This window comes from Myiozetetes cayanensis, unplaced genomic scaffold (assembly GCF_022539395.1).
Source record: "Myiozetetes cayanensis isolate MyiCay16 unplaced genomic scaffold, myiCay2020 scf5-8, whole genome shotgun sequence".
Classification (NCBI taxonomy): domain Eukaryota; kingdom Metazoa; phylum Chordata; class Aves; order Passeriformes; family Tyrannidae; genus Myiozetetes; species Myiozetetes cayanensis.
Window position 1 is genome coordinate 62,079,381 of NW_026087742.1, and position 19,702 is coordinate 62,099,082.

Consider the following 19,702-nt stretch of genomic DNA (forward strand, 5'->3'; position numbering starts at 1 on the left):
CAGATCACATCCAGGTCTCAGCCCTAGCACCAGTAAACTATAAAGAACAGCTTTTCCTGGTAGCTTAAGGATGAAAGCGTTAGGTTGGTGGTTCACGACTTCAGCCAAGACTAGGAACTGAAGAGAAATAATATAACGTTAAGCCACACACCTTCCGAAAAAATGCAACTTCTAATTAACCTCATAGACAACTGGCTGTGGTGGATCAGACCTTTTATACACACACACACACATATATATATATGTATACACATATGTAAAAGTATAGTGAAAACCTGTTTCTAATTCCTGGAGTGATCTAGCTGGATGATAAGGAACTGAGTTTTCCTGTTGAGTTAGAGAGAGAAGCCAGTGAGTACCTTCAAGGTAAGAAAAGGGATTACCAGGACCCAATCAGTTTCAAAAAGAATGGAGAAAAGATATTTCTATAAACAAGCTATTCTGGGTTGTTTCTAGAAGTTGGGATTATATGTATCTTTCAGTGACCTTCTTAAAACACAGGGATGGTAAGACAGGTGGTAAGAATATTAGCAAACAGTATAGCATTACAATTCATATAAGCTTTGAACCATTAATAACTGGTGCAAGGGATAACTACAGAAGTATCCAGGTACTAAGAGAACTCTGTTCAATTCTAAATTTTATCAGTGAAAGATCTATCACTAATAAATTTGATATATTATTTCCAATTATTTTTTTCCTAAATCAATTAATGACTTTTCTTAGCAGAAATAAATCATTTATTTAAACAGACTTCCTATTTCCATTATGATTTGTGCTTTCAATCTTTCTGAAACATTTGATGAACACAATATATACATGACCTCTGAGGACTTGTTAAATTTGCAAAGATTTGAGTAATCCATTAATTAATTTCTGAAACTCACAAATATTACAGTTTAATATTCAAGTTTTAAATCTCTTTGCCTAATTTATTGAAATGAGCAAGTGACTAACAGAAGTGACTACAGTCAGGTAACAGATGAAATGTCACTACATTTGCTTCATGATGCTATTTTAAGTATAATTATTCCTCCTGCGCATATTCCACAATCCTTATTTTCCTATTAGTTCAAGAAAAACTTTGTAATGTCTTGCTTGAGAACTCCACATTTTTATCAGAAAAGCATAGCTTGAGATATACCTTCTGGTAATGTCCCACCTAAGATGCACAACCATAAAAACACAGAATTACAGAATATGCTGAGTTGGAAGGGACCCAAAAGGATCATCATGTCTAACTCCTGGCTCTGCACAGGACCATTTCCAAGAGCCACACTATGTGCCTGAGAGTACTGTCCAAACACTTCTCGAACTCTGTCAGGTTTGGTGCTGTGACCACTGCCCTGGGGAGCCTGTTCAAGTGCCCAGCCATCCTCTGGGGAAGAACCTTTTTCTAATATCCAACCTAACCTCCCCCGACACAGCTTCAGGCCATTCCATCAGATCCTGTCACTGGTCACCATAGAGAAGAGATCAGTGCCTGCCCCTCCTCTTCCCCTCACGAGGAAGCTGTAACTGCAATGAGGTCCTCTCTCAGTCTCCTCTTCTCCAGGCTGAACAGACCAAGTGCCCTCAGCAGCTCCTCATACAGCTTCTTCTCAATCTTCGTTGTCCTCCTTTGGACACTCTCTAATAGCTTAATATCTTTCCTATATTGTGGTGCCCAAAACTGCATAAAATATGTGTGAGGTCAGGCTGCAGAGCAAAGCAGGATAATCCCCTCTCTCGACCAGCTGGCAATTCTGTACTTGATGCCCCCCAGGGCACAGTTGGCCCTCCTGGCTGCCAGGGCACTGCTGACTCACATTCAACCTGCCACTGACCAGGATCCCCAGGTCCCTCTCCATGGCACTGCTTTCCAGAATCTCATTCCCCAGTCTGTACAAACATCCAGGGTTGCCCCACCCCACGTACAGAATCCGGCACTTTCCCTTGCTGAACTTCAATGAGGTTGGTGATTACCCAGCCCTCTAATTTGTTGAGATCGCTTTGCAGGACCTCCCTGACTTCAACCTCCCAGCTTTTCAGCCTGTTGCTTTTCAGGCAGGCCCGTCCCTCTGGAACTTTATCATTTTATACAACATTTCTGCATTTGCACAGATGCCTTCAGGCCTTAAATGAAATAAGAAGGCTAAGTACCTCTTTGCAATATTTAGTGACTGCCACTCCTAAAGGATGCTCACTGCTGGCTTCTGCAGTGCCAATAACTGCCAGTACCTTCTTCAGGGAGAGCACAGCTGTGTCTCCCAACAAAAGCACCCTCATGACTTTAGGAACTCCGTAGGTGATGGTCCCAGTTTTATCAAACATCACAGTTTTGATCTGCAAGAAATAAACCGCAGTTACTCCTTAAGCCCTGCGAGCGAAGGGATGCTCGTATGTTTTTGGAATATAAATGCAGTCAAGAGCTTAAGAAACAGTTGACTATATCCACAAGAAGACAGAATAACCCTATAAAAGTAGGGATTCCTGTCTGTACCTTAAACTATCTGTACAGTAGGTCTCCTTATACTTTCTTATTCATTCCCCATACAGTGATTTCACTCAAGCTACAGCATCATCCTGTACCTACATCAGGATCTCAGACAACAGCGTCACTGTAGGGCTTAGATGCACACACAAAGGACAGTACAGGTATTCGCATGCAAGACTCTTGCAATGGCACCTTAATCACTTTTACCACAAGGATTGTGATGCAAAGGGGGCTTTTATGAATGCTGTTCTAAACAATTAACAATAGTGCTGAGGAAAGAGGACTCAGGAAGTGGTTTGTGATAGAGAAGGTACAGAGAGTGCAAGAAGCTGCAAGAAATTCAAGAACCTAAGCAAAATCAATGTCATGCTATTCACCAAACCCAGCAGTCACTTGTTAGCCAGCCCAGTTGGTATTGCAGAATTCAGGAATGAAACAAAAAACACAGCCCAACATATAATGAAATCCAAAGCTAAAGTTAACTCTAAAGCTGAAAATAAACACAGCAGAGAGAAACATAAGAACCAAAAAACTTACCAAAGTACGCATTTTTTCCATTCCCAGCTATTCCAACACATCAGCCTTGTAGAATCACAAATTTCAAAGCCCTGTCCCTAGCCTTGCTTAGATCCAAAAGGTAAAAAGTCCCAGCACTATTTGGCAGTCTTGTTTGTCTGTTTGTTTCAAAGCCTTGGAACTTCTGGTCCAATATGAACAAGAATTATCAGTCTGACTAAACTGCTCTTACCATCCTTTTCCCTTAACTGTTCTGCATATGTCTAATACAGTTTACCATAGCTTGGTTTGAATTCACATTCTTTGTGGACATGTCAAACCTCTTCCTCCTTCAAGCTCTTTCTCCTGTTTTCATTATTTTCTGTCTTTGAAGGGCTTTTTCTTCCTCTCTTCTCTCTTTTTTTCTATACACCAAAACAACTTCAAATAATTTGTTTTTTCTCTTGCATCCTACATTTTAAACTGCTGATCATGAATAATATGCATTTCACAACTGCTCTCTGAGGAAAGAAAAAAATCTATTGGATTTCTGCACTCTTTTGCAAAAGAGGTAAAGAAAGTGCAAAAGTCAGAAACCTCTGAGGCCACGCAGAACATTAGCAGCCTCACAGTCATGAGATTGCAAGATCTGTTGGCTCTCAACACTTTGCTATGACTGCTTTGAAGAGAAAAGGTCAGATTTGTCTTCTTTACCTTAATGAGCAGCAATGAATTAAAAAAAAAAAAAAAGAAAAAGAACAACTTTCTGCAGTCTTTCTCGGACCTGCAGGATTTCCTGGGAAATTATATTTCACGTAGCAATACCTGGGTAAGATACAAAAGTACAGAATGAACTATTAACCTTGTGTGCCATTTCGAGGGGTTTTCCACCTTTGATGAGAATACCGTTCTGTGCAGCCACTCCTGTGCCCACCATTACAGCTGTGGGGGTAGCCAGGCCTAAAGAGCAAGGGCATGCAATGCTCAGCACAGTGATTGAGGTTTGAAATGCAAACCTAAGTATTAGTTCAGCTTTTGAAATGTGTTTGCTCTGATTCTGTAAGAAGAAGGAAGAGAAAGGGGAAAACATTAAAGACATGTAAGATTGCTGACAGAAGATGATACAGATGTACAATCAATCATAGTAATATCAAAAAACACATTTGTCTGGAAGCCTCCAGTATAGGAAAGCAATCTATTATTGTTACTGTAATGCTAAAGAAAGGTCAATGTTATGAATTGTTTATGACAGTATTTTCTGGATTTTTTGCTGCTCAAGCACATGTATGTTTGACTCTGCTCTCAGGTTCCCAGGTGACAATATAACCTGTTGGAATTTCCTTTATAGCTTAGGAAAGGAGAACCCTCTTTCCAGGTACACAGATCCCCACAGCTCCTGAGCATAGCAAATACACATCTTAAAGATAGCAGAAGATCATCTTCTTTCTAAAGCCAAAACCAGTATCTGCCATCAGGAACAGGAATGTCCACAAATATTTCAGACATGACAGGAATGGCTCAGCTCCTTGCAGTGCAGCCATAAATCATGTTTAGTCCAGAAAGACTGCCAATAAATTCCATTTGTAAGAACCCCATGCATAACTAAGGCGGAAATGCAAAGGTATATTTATACCTGCAGAGAGATTTTAATTAGTGTAATTATCTGCTCTATGTAGAAAACACCACATTGCACAAAAATATCTGCCAGGTTGTAACATAAAACCTACACACAGAAAGTATGTTAAGTACACTGTCAGGTATTCTAAGGAAAAAATCCAACTCTTAATAAAATTACTTACAGGAAAATATTTTTTAATAACATCAACATTTATAAAACCAATTGTGATCCATACTATCAATGTCACTGTTGAAATGATGATGATAAATGGAACAAAGTATCCACTAAACTTATCTGCCAGTTGCTGGATGGGTGCCTATAAAAAAGAAAACCAGTTATTTGCATGTTTATGGTCAAAACAAATAAATATGCAGAGTTCATGAAAATATGCAATAGTCTTTATCTAATTCATTTTTGAAGTCTGGAAAAACACAGTTTGCTGAAAATATAGAATCTTTTTATTATTTAATCAAAATATGTGAATAAGGTTTTCTTCTCTACTATTTTTACCTTTGACATTTGAGCTTCTTCCACCAATTTCACAATCTGTGCCAGAGTAGTATCACTACCAACATGGGTAGCATTAATAAGAACTGAGCCATGTGCATTTATAGAACCAGCAATCACTGTGCTCCCAGGCTTTTTAGTGACTGGCATAGGTTCCCCTAGAAAGAAAAGGTAAGAATAAATGAGCCAATACCCCTAATAACACAGTCCATTAGCACTCAGCTCATTGTTAGCAAACTCAGTATGCCAAGCAATGATGACCAGAAATCATATATTGTGTATCTCTGTCTGGTGAAGACATGTAGAAGTAGCGTCATACTTCCATAAACCTTTTCCTGGGTTTAATTTCACAGGAAATGCTGTTTCCTTGGTCTTAATTTTTCAGTATCCCATCTCTCAACAGGGTGAGGAGCAAATTGGTTGAAAAAGGAACTTCTAGGAATTTCTCCACTAACACTTTGCACTGTCATGGGAGTTTGAGCAATCTGTCTTTATTTCTACAATCCTCAGCTTTCAAAGACTAGAAAAGCTCTCTGTGGAAAAGCTCCTGTTATGCTTCCCCTCTGAGAATAGCAGTCTAGAAAATCTGTATTTTCTGTATTTTTAGGGTTAGTGATAACAACTGGTTCTCTTAAGCTAAGGGTGTCCCTGTTCCCAAGTAAAGTAAATATATAACTAAAACAAATAAGCCAATGTCAACGTAAACTTTTTCTGTACTTTACCTTATTTGTAAGAATTGCACAGTGCATTGAATCCTTACTTTATTTACAAAATGAAATGAAAATTTCAGAAGCTGTTAAAAAGTCCCATAACCCTGAATAGGCATCAAGCTGTGAAGCTTTCTTTCCCTCTACTTGCTCACTGGGAGAGTCCTGTCATATATACCCCAGCATGTCATCAATATTTCCCCATTACCCCTTAGAAGTTATTTCTGAGAAGGTACCATCTCTACAAATACATTCCAGAGGAAACTCCCACCAGATCACTGGAATAAGACAATAGTGTTTAAACTCTACCCATCCCATCAGTACACTAGTAAGTGATCAAACTGAGTGGAAATTCTTCAGCTTTTTAGGGTGTTGAAGACACAGGAAGCTCACAAAGGCAAGCCACAGTATCCATTAAGGTGGGAGGTTATTCAGACAGCAGTGTTCACATTGGGTCTGCTCTCTTTTCTTGTAATAAAGAGTTCTAGAAGCTTTCACTTCTTTGCATAAGGTAAGGGGAGTTACCAGTAATGAGAGACTCATCTGCCATAGAACTGCCTTCAATGACCTTTCCATCCACTGGGAACTTTCCACCAGGAACAACTTTTATGATATCACCCCTTTGAACCAGTTCAACAGCTACCTGTTCCTCCCTACAAAAGACACAAGTAAAGCAGACAGATTATTTATGCTCTCATCTTTCACGTTAACTGGATCAAGCATAGTCTGTGACCCAGGCAGGCTGAAGCGATTTTGGTTCATAAATAAGTACCTGACAATAGAGTGGTCAGGTCCAAGAGTCACCACAGTGGCTTCTGTGGCTTGAAGAGACATAAGTTTAGCAAGAGCTTCCGAGGTCTTACTCTAAGAAACAGAGATTATTGTTTCAGATATATTGAGATATATAAATGCTGACGTCTACTTAACACAATGAACTATAAATGACCTTGTGTAGTACAGGCTACAACAGAAACATCTGACTCAAAATTCCTCTGAATAGTTTTATTCTACTCCTACCATAAATAAACAATAACTGGCGTGAAGATGAGTTACCTTTGCTATGTGTTCCAGCCATCTGCCAAGTGCAATGAACACAAACAACATCGGAGGAGTGTCAAAGAAAGTGACAGGGCTTTCCTCTGCCTTTTCAATTATCGCCACTATCAGGATCACACAGGAATACACATAAGCAATCGTCGTGGCCAGTACGATGAGCACGTCCATATTGGCCATCCTGTGCTTCAGCGATTTGTAAGCTTGTACGTAAAAATACCATCCACCAAGAAACTGTTGGTGTAAGCATGGACAGACTTGTATTAAGATCGCAGCAGTAACCACGGCAGCGAATGCAGAGACAGTACATAATAGTGCCCACAGTAGAATTTAAAAACGTAAGGGAAAGCATCGCTGTCCTATGCAAATTTTGTGTTGATATAACTTCAGGTCTCCTGGGAGACTGACTCCATTGACATCTCTCATTCGCCCTTCCTTATTTTCAAAATCAGCTAAAGATCATCCTTTTCCTCAGCAATGCAAAGTAAACAAGGCACAGAAGATGAAAGGATTTACCTATAGCTACCCAATTAGTTTGCAGATGATCAGGTCTTTTTTCATTTTGACAGTACCTTCCCCACTCAGAAAACTGTTTGATGCAACTTTGGCAGCAGTAAGTACTGTGAGTAAATACAGAATGGATAATTTGCAGAAAAGTGCCACTTTGTTCCGCATGGGTGGTACAGACAAGGGAGAAGGCCTATTCCACTAAACCTTTCCAGTCTCCTGTCTTTATCACATCAGATTATATAAATGAAATATGAAATTAATAGAAAGAAAACCCCTAGGAAGTACTGTGGACATACCTGAACAAAAGTGCACAGGATAAAGAAGAGAAGATTCAAAATAGATAATCCAGGAATGAGGTTCCGTTCCAGCACCATAGACCCATGGTGCTCACCATTGGGTATTTGCATATAAATCATTATTATTAAGACAGGAATACCAAACAGTAGGCTGCATAAGAAAGATTTCTTCCACCTGAAAAGGAGAAACTGTAAATCTTTGGTTGTTTTACACCCTGCAGTATTAGGGCCAAACAATGTGCTCACAGTGCAGAGCTGGGGTTATTACTACTGTTCTAATGCACAGCTTTGGGATATTTGTAAAGATCCAACATTTAGGGACAGTTTCAGTGTCTCCTACATGTTTAACGGTACAGACTTCTAGCAGTTAAAAACGAAAACTAATGAAAGTAATAAAAGTACTTGAACCAAGTGGTGAATATTAAAATTAAATATGTTTTACACAAGAATTAGCTAATTAATTGGGAAGAGTGCTGGGGAGAGGTGAATTATAAGATATGATCTAGACATATTCATTAGTGAGAGAGAAAAAGAAATGCTTACTGCTGTATTTCCTTTTTATGATCCAGGTTATGTGCATTTGGATCTCTTCTAGCCACAGAAGCATGAAAGCCAATTTCCTTTTTATTGACAGAAGAGAAAAGATCAGTTAGTTTTGATTAAACTAACCCTATTACCTTATAACATACTCAAATGACACTACTTTTAGAAGAAATGTCAGAAAAGGACACTGTTCCATATTTAATAAGTGCCAACTTCTTATTTATTTTTAGATCCTGCCAAAATGAGAGGATATTTCAGTCAGTACTCAAAATTTGGACTGCTAAGGATTTCTGGTACCTATACATAAATGTAGTGTATAGATGCAGTAAGTGTCCAAGTTTTCTTAGGCACAGGAAGCTTTCACTGACAGGTGGAATTCTGCTGCGTATCTCCTCAAGGAAAATGTATGCCTGCCCTTTCACCTCCACTGGAATAATTATGAGAGATAGGATATATCAAAAAGAAGGTAAAAAGCCACTGGGCTAGACTTGTGAGCAAATCCCTAACATTATAGTTTAGTAGATACAACTGAAGTTAAAAATGAAAGTGTCTAAAATCCATTTAAACATGTAGACTACAGGGCAAAGCATCCCAGAAACAAATATAAGTAAAAAGCCAGCTTTGACTGATACTTCAGTGAGTTACTGCAGTAGAATCACAAAATCAATTAGGTTGGAAAAGACCTCTGAGATCATCAAGTCCATCCTATGACCAAACATCACCATGTCAACTAGACCATGGCAGAAAGTGCCACATCCAGTCCTTTCTTAAACACCTCCATGGACAGTGACTCCACCACCTCCCTGGGTAGCCCGTTCCAATATCTAATCACCCCTGCTGTGAAGAAATTCTTCCTGATGTCTAACCCAAACCTCCCCATGTCTTGACTCAGGACATTAGGCTGTGATTGCAATTGTGTTGTTAGGGCTAGAAATATGCCACTCTGCCAAAAACCCTAAAAACCCAAAGCATGTTTTCAAGAACAGTACATCTAGACTTCCTACCTGCATCATGAAATGCTTCTGTGGCAATATATGTTTTACATAACTACTCCGCCATCCTGAATAGTCTACTAGTTAACATGTTAATAACTGCTGCTCCATCAGTCATGTGGTCTAGGATTTTTTTTTTCTGAATAAATACTCTAGAGCACAGAGGGCAAATACTCTATGCTGTCCTCCTGACTACTCACTGCATTCATCTCATACAGTACGTTCTCTTCCCCTCTGGTGGGCAAAAAGAAGTTTGTCCACATGTGGGACGTGGTAACAGCAGATTTTATGATCTATGTGATTACTGGTAAGTCAGGATTTTTTTTTTTTTCCATTTAGTAGCTGTATCACAAGCTTTTCCAGTTTAAAAATCCCTCTCTATTGATGTGGGAATAAATGCAAGTGTATACAGAGATGTGCAATACTTGTGGTATGAGCTGTGACAAAACTTCTTTTAAAGCCTTCCACTTTCAAAAGAAATAGTATTTTTTTTCTGAAATATTAACTCTTCACTAAAATGACTGGAAATGAGAGACACATGATTGTACACACAGAACTGAAAAAAATAAATATATCACACTTTTACCAGATATAGATATAAAAAGGTTTCTTTTTGTATTTTTTAGCATGCATTTTTAGAGTAACAACCTGGGAGACTACACGTGACTGTGGAGCACAGCAGCTTCACCATAAGAGCATAACAAACATGGTCATAACTATGTCATCTGCAAAAGTCAGTAAAACCTCTCAATTATCAGCTGCTCTATTTCCTTTTAAATTTCACCTTATAATTGTCCATACATTAAAAAATTCTCAAATCCTACCTTGATTATTTGTATAATATCTCGAGGTCCAATAATTTCAGGATCAAACTGGATGTGAGCTTTGCAAGTTGCAAGTGCAACTGAGGCGTAAAATATGCCATTTGTTCTCACGAGTTTGGATTCAATATTGTGAACACAAGAAGCACAAGTCATCCCTGTAACCTAAAAAAAGACAAATTTAGATAGTTAGCAATTCCACATATTCACCCAATATTTGTACATGAACTTGAAACAAGGCCTCCTGATCTCACAGAGGCACTAATTCTATATGACTATTCAAGCTCTTCTGGTACTAACCCAAGGCTTCAGCATAAATGATTCAAATGATACAAAGCTGAGAATATAACTATCCCCCTTTATTATAAAATTCTGCAACCAGCTGTTCTAGTCACAGCTATGTACTTGTATAGCAGCACTCAGACATTGTATTAACTGTAATAGTATAATTAATATAGTTCTATTAACAGCTATATTAACACCACTGAAGCCAAATTCTGCACATGTAACTTCACGTTGCTTACTTAAATTTCCCTGTGGCTTCAACAAGGCATTATTCTGATTACTTCTGATCTATTAACACAACTGCAGACTGCTATCTGTCTTGAAGCAGGTATCTGTCAGAGAATAAAAACTGACATTTGAAGAATCTGTCCTTCATATAAACAATTTACTACTTTTATCCAAAGTTCTTAGACCTCTATAAAAAGCCCCCAACATTGACAGTACATATTTGGTGACACATTTTCTGTTACTCAGGATCTGTACTGTTGACAGAAAACTTCTGTTTAATTCCTGCTTGCTAAGAAAAATCTAATCTGTACATAGAACTATCACCTTTTATTTCAGTGCATTTGGATAGGTTCTTCTAAGACAAATAGATCTTGTCTTTTCAGTTATTAGGAAACAATAGAGTCACCAGCCAGAACCGAGCTGCTGAAGGTACAAGTGTTTAAGCAAAGGTATTTTCAAGAAAATGAGTCTTCCAGACCTGACTATTCCTAAACCAAATACACATGACTTACTAGAAGCTCCACATGCCCTTCTGTTTCTGCATGATCTTCTATGACGGTAGCTTCAAAACCCAAATTCTGGATCAGCTGTGCTATTTCAAGAGGCTGTATGAATTCTGGTTTGTATTTTATCTCTGCTTTACCTGCCATCAGTGCTACCAACACGGAAACAATTCCTGCAGTGGCATAATAAAAAAAAATATTAGATAACGTAGCCCCTTTGAGGGAAAGAAAAACAAAATATTACAAGTGACTGTCAACGAGGACTGTAACAACTCTGAGACACTGTAAGCCTAATGATTTCCCTCTGCCTCCTTCTAGTGTTGTTCCTTAGTCACAACAGCAAAGTTTTTACTGAGATCCAGCCACACTGTGGTTCCCTTTAGCAATGAGAGGAACTGCAAGATTTATACATGCCGGGAGGTGAGTTTTGTTATGATCTAATGAGACAAAAAGGATGTTCAGAAACAATCTTTGCACATATTGCTGCAAGCTCTATCCTGGACTCTCTTAGTTTGGAAAGAGCCAAACCAACCCCACAGCACAATGCAAGACTTTTTTATTTTCTTGTTTCTCATCTCTGCCTTTTTTTTAATTAAAAAAAAAAAAACACCACAACAACAGAGAAATCTACATTTAGAATTGAAAAGCAAAACATAAAAATCATAGGTAAAAAAAATTGTTTGGAAGTGCTAATATTTTCTTGGATTTTTAAATCAAGGCAGTGAGACCATCACTGTGAGACTGGGGATGCAGTAATCAGTAAACAAAACCCTCCAAAGGCATGCTGACACAAATGAAATCAGAGACTGCCAAGGCTCAGCTGTTGATCTTCTATATGGCCAGAGGAAAGACAGCTCCAGCCTGCAGACTTCTAGATTAGTAAACAGTGCTCTGCCTAAGTTTACCCTGGCACTGGAACCTTGCATTTGTTCGTACCTGCTTGTGCAAATGTGCCCTGAAGGGTAAGTTTCACATCACAAATGTGCCAGAGCTCTCAACAGCTCTGAAGGAGATGGATTGCTCTGTAAAGCAACAATGCCCTGAAAACTAAAAGAGAATCGTTTCTCTGCTCGTCTTGACACTTACTTTAAATTTTTATCACATTGCAACGACTTATTGTTACAATACAAGTATTTCATGAGGTTTGTCCACCAGTGCAGTAGGACAGTTAAACAGTGACATAGTTATATTAGCACTAAAAGAGCATTTAGTCTATTTATCTTTAGATGTTGTACCACAGCCTCTTCCATAGAATCACATAGAATACCTTTTCCACCCCACAGTCCCTTATTGACCCATTATAGGAATCTTAAATTTATTACCATTTTCTTTCTGCAGATTTCTTTCAATGGTAGACACACACGATGCACAGGTCATGCCTGTGATTTGCAAAAAGCACTTTTCAGTTGTTGCTCCACTGAGCTGGTTTGACCCATCAAGGTGAGGACTGTCCGGAAGAGCATCCAAGACACAGCCTTGGTGAGGAGTCTCTGGAGCTCGAGGCTGCACAGCAGCTTTGCTGGCATCATGCTGTTGCCTACATTCTGCAGTGGTGGTATCTTGAATAAATGCACAAATACACTGAACAAACACTATTTACAGTGTCATTGGATGATGCAAAAGTTCAAACAAGTCAAATGTATCAATCACGCAAGGTCTCACAGTAGTTTGAAAGGTGACCCAGTAACCTTGGTCTCTACATGGAAATAATGTACATTGTTCCTATGCTTATAAAACTACACACTCACCAGTACCACTTGCATGACCATTTAACTCTACAGCACTAGTTCTCCACTTTCAGATGACAAATGATTCTCCTCAATTTCAGTGCCTAGACCTGACGTCTACCTCCACTTGACAAAGATACCTAGAGGGTCCCTATCCAGCACAATTCAGTGCAGTCATATCCACTCTGTTGCTGTTGTTGTCATCTATGCAGGACTCATAGCACTTCATCTCAAACAAGGAAAATGACAAGTTTCTTAACAGCTTTCTCTTTATGGTGCAGTATTTACACTGCAAATACTGCAAAATAAGTAGTGGAAGCACCCAGGAGACCTCAACACAAACAGGCCTGTTGCAATCATTTTTGTTCTTTATGAGATATTGAACAGACACGACAGCTCCAGCCACGTTCACAAACTGCCTCCTTTGTGTAAAGGAGGAGGAGTTCCTTTTGAAGGTGTTAAACACAGGGGATTCCCTCCATTTCCACAGATGGATTGGGAGGTCTTGTACCAACAAATTACAAACCAAACAAATCATAATTAAACACCACATACCTGCCCTGCCTCACTTCTAGTAGTAGCACAGATTCAGAGGGTTTGGACCCATGAAAGAAGTGAATAGGATGTGGTCTGTTGCAATCAAACTAATTAATTTCAGGTAAACTACATCACTATTTCAAATGAAATCTGTTTAGTTGAAGCAGGTAAAAACTGATACATTTGAAATTTGCTAGAGGAGATTGTGCACCAAAGCAACTTCTTAAACATTGAGCACATGTACAAAACAAACACACTGCTGCAGTTGACATGTAAAAGCAGCTGTTCCCACCAAAGAGTATCTGCATCTGCCACTTACAGTGCCTAAAGCAAGGTTTAGTGAAGTAAGGCAGGTAAAAATACTCAAGAACTAAAGGTCAAAGGATTAAGACGCTAAAAAGAGGTTTTACCTAGGTGAAAAGTGGTTTTAAATGAAAGAGATTTCATCAACTTCGCAGGTTTTAGCATTCTGGAACATATACCAAAACATTTGGTTTGACAGACCTACTTACAGCAGCCTGCAGATATAGTAGGAAACCTACTTCAGTAGGTAAGGGGATAAGCTGTTTGAAAGACCTTGTACCAACTCTCAAACATTTTGGCTTCATAACGCAACTCAACTCTTACACCCAGTAGTGCAGTTATGAATGCCTGAAAGAAGGTGCTTTACGGCTGAAACTTCTCTCCCTTGCTCAGTTAGGTCAGATCAGGCCAGTCATTCAGAAAAGACAATGCCAATGTGATGCTTTAAGAGTTTCTCTCTAGAAGAGAGTTTCAAAGCAGGTGTCACACAGCCCAGTCTGGCATGCTACCCACAGAAGAAAAAACACTGTTACCTGTCAGCACCAAAGCATCAAATCCCATTTCTTCTATGGCAGCTCTTAACTCTTCACTGTCAGTGACAGCTGGATCATAATGTATGGTTCCAGTACCTCCAGCTAAAGAAACTGCTACCTGTCGCACTCCTTGTCTCTCTGATATTGTCCCTTCTATGGACTGTACACAAGAATTGCAGATCATGCCATTAATCTTAATAACAGCTGTGCATGTCAGGTCTTGCAGCGGCTGTTTGATGAGATCCCCTGTGAAAGCAGGTGATGGAGATGCTCCTTTATTTGCTTCTGAACCATTAAGGAGGCATACTTTAAAGTTTCCAGGTGGAAGGGATTCAATAGCTTGCTGGAGGGCTGACAGAGTAATTAAATTTGGGCTATACTCTACCACAGCACATTTTTGCTCCAAAGACACTTCAATACTTTTTATTCCAGGAAGAGCTGATATATTTCCTTCAATGTTTCTGACACAGGACTTGCAGTGCATGCCTTCTATCCGTACAGTCACTGTAGCCGTGCTACTCATCTCAGCAACCAGTGGATCCAACCCATCACCTTCAAAACTTGCTGATGTCTCCTTGGGGTTTGCATTCTGCAAGCGCTGGAGGTCAAGGACACCCAGCTTCAAAGGGGCTGATTTACTTTTAATTGTGCAGTCATACCCCAAGTTATTGATGTGTCTCTTGAGGTCATCAGGCTGAATGATATAAGGATAGTAAGCAATAACTGCTTCCTGGTTATCAAGTGACACCTTGATTTTGGCTACACCATGCAGTTTCCTAATCTTTCCTTCAATGCTGGTGACACAGGACTGGCATGTCATGCCTTCTACCCGAAGCTTAACTACTGCTTCTTTCAAGCTCGACAGATTTTTGGTCACTGTTGTCAATTTCTCTTCTGCTATGTTGGCATCAAAGCCCATATCCTGAATTTCCAGGCAAATTTGGTCCGGACTTATTTCCGACTGCAGATACTTGATAACAGCATTGTTCTGTTCACGGGAGACTTTAATACTTACAATGCCCTTCACCTTGGAAATTTGGCCTTCTATTGCCTGCACACATGATTGGCAAGTCATTCCCACAATGTTGACTGTCACGATACGTTCTTGGGAAGACGAACAGGGTGTGGTTTCAAAGCTCTCCTCGTAGCCCATGTTGTCAAAAGCAAAATTATGTTTCATTGTAGGCTCCAGCTCACAGTCAGGAGGAGAATCGATGTTTGACAAAGCCTAAGGAGAAAGAGGAAGAGTGAAAATAAATGCCTGTATCTTCAGCCCTGTAAAAGCTGCAATGGTCTGCATATGCTCTGAAGCACATGCTAGAAGTGTTCTCAAGTCAGTCTATACTGCTGAAACACTTCACAATGTTAACCCACGATGATGAATCAGGCCTGCAACACATTTCTTCAGTAGCAATTTAAAAAATATTCACTAGGGATGTAAAAGCAGAATTGACTCAGTACTCCTACCCCAACCAAATAATTTAAAACTTGAGCTCTCTGCAGCCACAGGGCACTTCCATCACAGAGCCTGAGCCCTGCTCTTCAGAGCACACTGTCACTGGCACAATGGGTCACAGTAGAGAGTATGCTGACTGCCTCTCCACCAATGTCCTCAACTGGCTCAGTTTGGCCAACCTGCTACTGCTCATCAGGAGTTCCAACCAAACCAAACCACACCAAACCAAAAAGCCCGGGAAAACAGAATCATGAATCTCCCAGAAGCTTGAAACAAGCTGGTGTAGGGAGGACCAGCTGCATGACATTTGAAGAGCTATATGCATGCACACAAAGGCCTGGGGTCTCTGCATATAATACACAGATCTTTTAAGTTAAAATCTATATCTGACAAGGATCTTAAAAGACACAGAACTATATGCAGATATTCCACTATGGTTTAGTTCCATTTACCTACTTGTGAGGCACCTAAGAAAGACTGTAAATTGAGCAGCTCACTGGTTTGATCCAACACTGATTTTCAGAATGGCCAGAAATGAAACAGATCAGCCAGAAGTGAACTATCTCTCAGTCAGATCGCGGGCTCTGCAGTACTGAAACTCTACAGTTGAATGCACTCAATTCAACTGAAAATGAAGTATTAAAAAGATAAAAATAACAGCAATGCTTCTCACAGAACAGGTATTCAGAGCATAGACTCTGTCTCCAGTTACTGGTGCCATGTGATAGGGAAGATTGAGAAGGAGATGCACAAGTCCCAGATTGTCAGATTTCATGGAAAGAACATAAAAATTGATGTCCATTACTTAAGGTAGCTTTAAATACTAAAGATCTAGATGAAAGCTACTATGATAAATCCATTCTCTTGCCTTCAAAGCTGGGAGATCTCCAGCATTCAATAAAACACCTGATGTTGGGTGTTACTGCAGAGAGGACCTGAAGAAAGGGCCAAAAGATTCAGCTCAGTACCCCAAGTCTTGTTCCTATGACCCACAAGAAAACTCCCTCCTCAATACCACAGCATGGATGAGAAGCATTTAGGCTGCTTATTAACACTAGAATGCACCCAGTTCATTTGATGCAGAATTCAAAATTCATTAACTTGATTTTGTTTCATGCTTAGACAGCTTGGGAATAATGAGGTCTGAGGTCACAACCAAAACAGCAAAAATTTAACAGAAGACATTTTCTTTCAGCTTTTTCTATACTGTATTTGTTATAACAGGAGGAGGAATGAGCGACTTCAACTCTTTTGCAATTATGGTGCAGCCCCTCACTATCCCAACAGCAAGCTGGGGAAGAAGACTCACAGGAATATTTTAGTCCCAATATCCCCTTTTGCTTCCTCCTCCCACAGTCCTGGCAGCACCCAGGACCCGTACGCCTCTCCTTGCACTTCCCTTCCCAAAAGTTACTGAAATCCCCAACATATATCAAAATGTGCAATCAGCCTCTTCTTTAAAAAAAAAAACAACAAAACATTAACAGTTAATCAGACTTCCCTGCAGAGATGGTTCCTTGTTTAAGCACAAAGATGACCAAGATGCCCATATTCTTATTTGCTCCTATCTGTGACTTCCCACAATTTGAAATAATAACCTGGCCTTGTATAAGGAAAAGAAGCCCATCTGAATACAGTCTCTCACCCACCACATTTCAAATGCTCAGGCAGCTCAGACTTTCATTTATTGTAAAATCTGCCTCAAGAAATATTATTTGAATATTGTACCTCATCTCCTCTCCCTTATCCTCAGTCCCTCAAGGACACTTTGCTTGCCGTGGCCTCCTCTTCTTATCACAAACACCCGGTGAAGCACAAATCCGCATGAGAGTTACAGAAGCTCACCCAGTGCGTTTATTTTGGCTCATATGACAAAGGCATTTGCCTTCTGCATCCTTTGGTGAAACAGAGCGTGAGAAATGGGCGAGACAAACATGCTCTGCTCTCCTCCTTCCCTTCACTGTGTTTCTGGTAGCCACTTGCAGATGAAACTCAGGAAACATCAGTGGACTTATGTACTCCACTGTGCTCCCTCCACCCCCATTTTCACCAGCTGTCTCAGCTTTCCCAAGTACCCAGTGATATAAAAGCATTTCAAATTAAATAGAAAAAAGGATTAAAGGGTATTTCTTATCCTCCAGTCTTTTGAAAAGCATAAAAGTAAGGACTTTTCTACTATTTCAATGCATTGTAAGCCACAGAAACACCAAAACTTGGCTGCTGCTTTATATTTTGCATAAAAGGCCATTATCAACATTCAACAAATTGTCAAAAATATTTTGTTTGCTACTTTACAAAACCAGATGTTTATGGTCTGTAGGAGAAAAATTCTTGCACATAAATTTTTAAATGACAAGGTAAAAATAGAGAGGAGATGTGGATATAAGAAAAATACAAAGCTTATTTCCCTTAACCCCCCCCCCCCCAAACATGCAAATGCAAAATCATTGAAGAATTTCCCCCCAAAACCAAGAAATGTGCACAGGAACAAATAAAGTATTTACAAAGCCTTTAGTATTGTTTAACAGCTTAAAAAAAAAAAAACAAACAAAACAAACCAAACCAAAACTGAAGGCACATAAATTCATCTAGGTGTGTATTTGCAAGATGGGTGTTCCTAGACCAGAGGAAAACAGCAGATTCATGTAAGGGCACAAAGACAAGGCATATGGAAACGTGCCCATAGTTTTCCTTAGGCACAAGCTGGGTCTCAGAAGAGGGTTTCCTGATACCAGCTAACACCCACACAAAATGGCATCTAGGAGGTTGTATACTCCGACACCATCTGCAAGAGGATCAGAGAAGCAATCACTACCGAAAATGCCAAAAAAAAGGTGCCTGGGATTCCCAGGCACTGCCCCTTCTGCTTGTTTCTGCCTAGAGAGAAATACCAACATAATAATGGAAATGCTTCTGACTCTGCATGCAGAGGGGAATATGTGAAAGAAGTGGCCACAGTTACTCTTTTGTCTCTCACACCAAAGGAAGCCTGCTTACTTTTAAGGACAGGTGTACACCAAGTCTGTTTGCTCTACCAGTCTCAGGTATAATTTTACAGTAGCTGTGTAAAGAGCATGTAAATAATGAAACATGAAATGATGACAATTCTTTCCCTCCCTCATTCTGCATGTAAAAGTTGCAACTGACAATGCACAGCAGAGTGAGGCTCTAGTCTGAAAGCTAAGAATCTCAACATAAAGCAGCTCATACAAATAATATGGGAAAAAAATAGAAAAAAATAATCAAGAAACCCACTGACGCAGAAGCAGCACTAGATGGAAAGAGCTTTAAAGGAAGTGCTGGAGCTGGTTGGAAAACACTTGCATCTACAGGAAACAGCTCTGAATGAGACCTGAGATGAGTAGCAGTTGAAACTGTTGATGTGCAGGAATATGGCATCTGAAGCCCAACTTCCAGTATGAGGATTTCAAGACATAAAGAACAACCCTTGATGTCACTGACAGGGGCTGTAGTACTCATGCCTGTCCTGGAGCACAGCAGGGCTTGGAGACAGCTGGAAGAGGCAGAGGCTCATGTTCTCCATTCTGACTGCCTCCAGCCAGCAAGAAAGAGAACATCCAAAGGGAATATGCCCTGGGGCTGGACTAATTTCTTGTGAAAGCATGGAGGTGGGGCAGAGAGATGCTGCTGGATTGGAAGCACCAAGTCTCGAGCCCTGATGTCAGAGTATCTAGAGCTTGTGACAAGTCTGATGGGAAAGGCAGTCATTGCATATGGTCTGTGTGGCTCCTGGGGCAAACCCCCTGCATCGAGGTCTGCCCTCAGAGGCCTAGCATCAGGCTGCTTCGCTGTCCCCCAACATGGGCTATTCTTTTGGACATTCCCATTCAGACGTGCAAAGTCTAGGAGCAGTTAAGCAGAGCTGTGAAGGGATACATAATAAATGTGAGAAAAACAACTGAACTCAGAGAAAATCCCAAAGACGAGGAAACCACGGCACTGGGTGAGACCCTCACATACACACATATGGTGACCAATATCTTGAGAATGGATGCAATTCTGTGGCTGTGAACTCAACAAAGTTTGTGCTCTCCTTGGCTTCACGGCCCAGCCACCAGCCACCCTTGGCTGGGTCTCCATGATGCCTCCTC

At 40.1% G+C, this 19,702-nt stretch overlaps 1 protein-coding gene across 5 annotated transcripts in view; it reads right to left on the minus strand.

Annotated features, from left to right (window-relative positions):
- Positions 1–19,702, minus strand: part of ATP7B (ATPase copper transporting beta) — an 83,241-nt gene that overhangs the window by 12,466 nt on the left and 51,073 nt on the right. For all 5 annotated transcript variants that reach the window (XM_050331850.1, XM_050331852.1, XM_050331853.1 and 2 more), the window contains exons 2-14: positions 14,135–15,362; positions 12,357–12,593; positions 11,044–11,207; positions 10,022–10,183; positions 8,206–8,282; positions 7,663–7,837; positions 6,857–7,090; positions 6,576–6,667; positions 6,329–6,456; positions 5,100–5,254; positions 4,771–4,905; positions 3,834–4,028; positions 2,143–2,325 (exon numbers count right to left, since the gene is read on the minus strand). In XM_050331850.1, the coding sequence (XP_050187807.1) occupies positions 2,143–2,325; positions 3,834–4,028; positions 4,771–4,905; positions 5,100–5,254; positions 6,329–6,456; positions 6,576–6,667; positions 6,857–7,090; positions 7,663–7,837; positions 8,206–8,282; positions 10,022–10,183; positions 11,044–11,207; positions 12,357–12,593; positions 14,135–15,362 (3,165 nt within the window). The remainder of the gene's footprint in view (positions 1–2,142; positions 2,326–3,833; positions 4,029–4,770; positions 4,906–5,099; positions 5,255–6,328; positions 6,457–6,575; positions 6,668–6,856; positions 7,091–7,662; positions 7,838–8,205; positions 8,283–10,021; positions 10,184–11,043; positions 11,208–12,356; positions 12,594–14,134; positions 15,363–19,702) is intronic.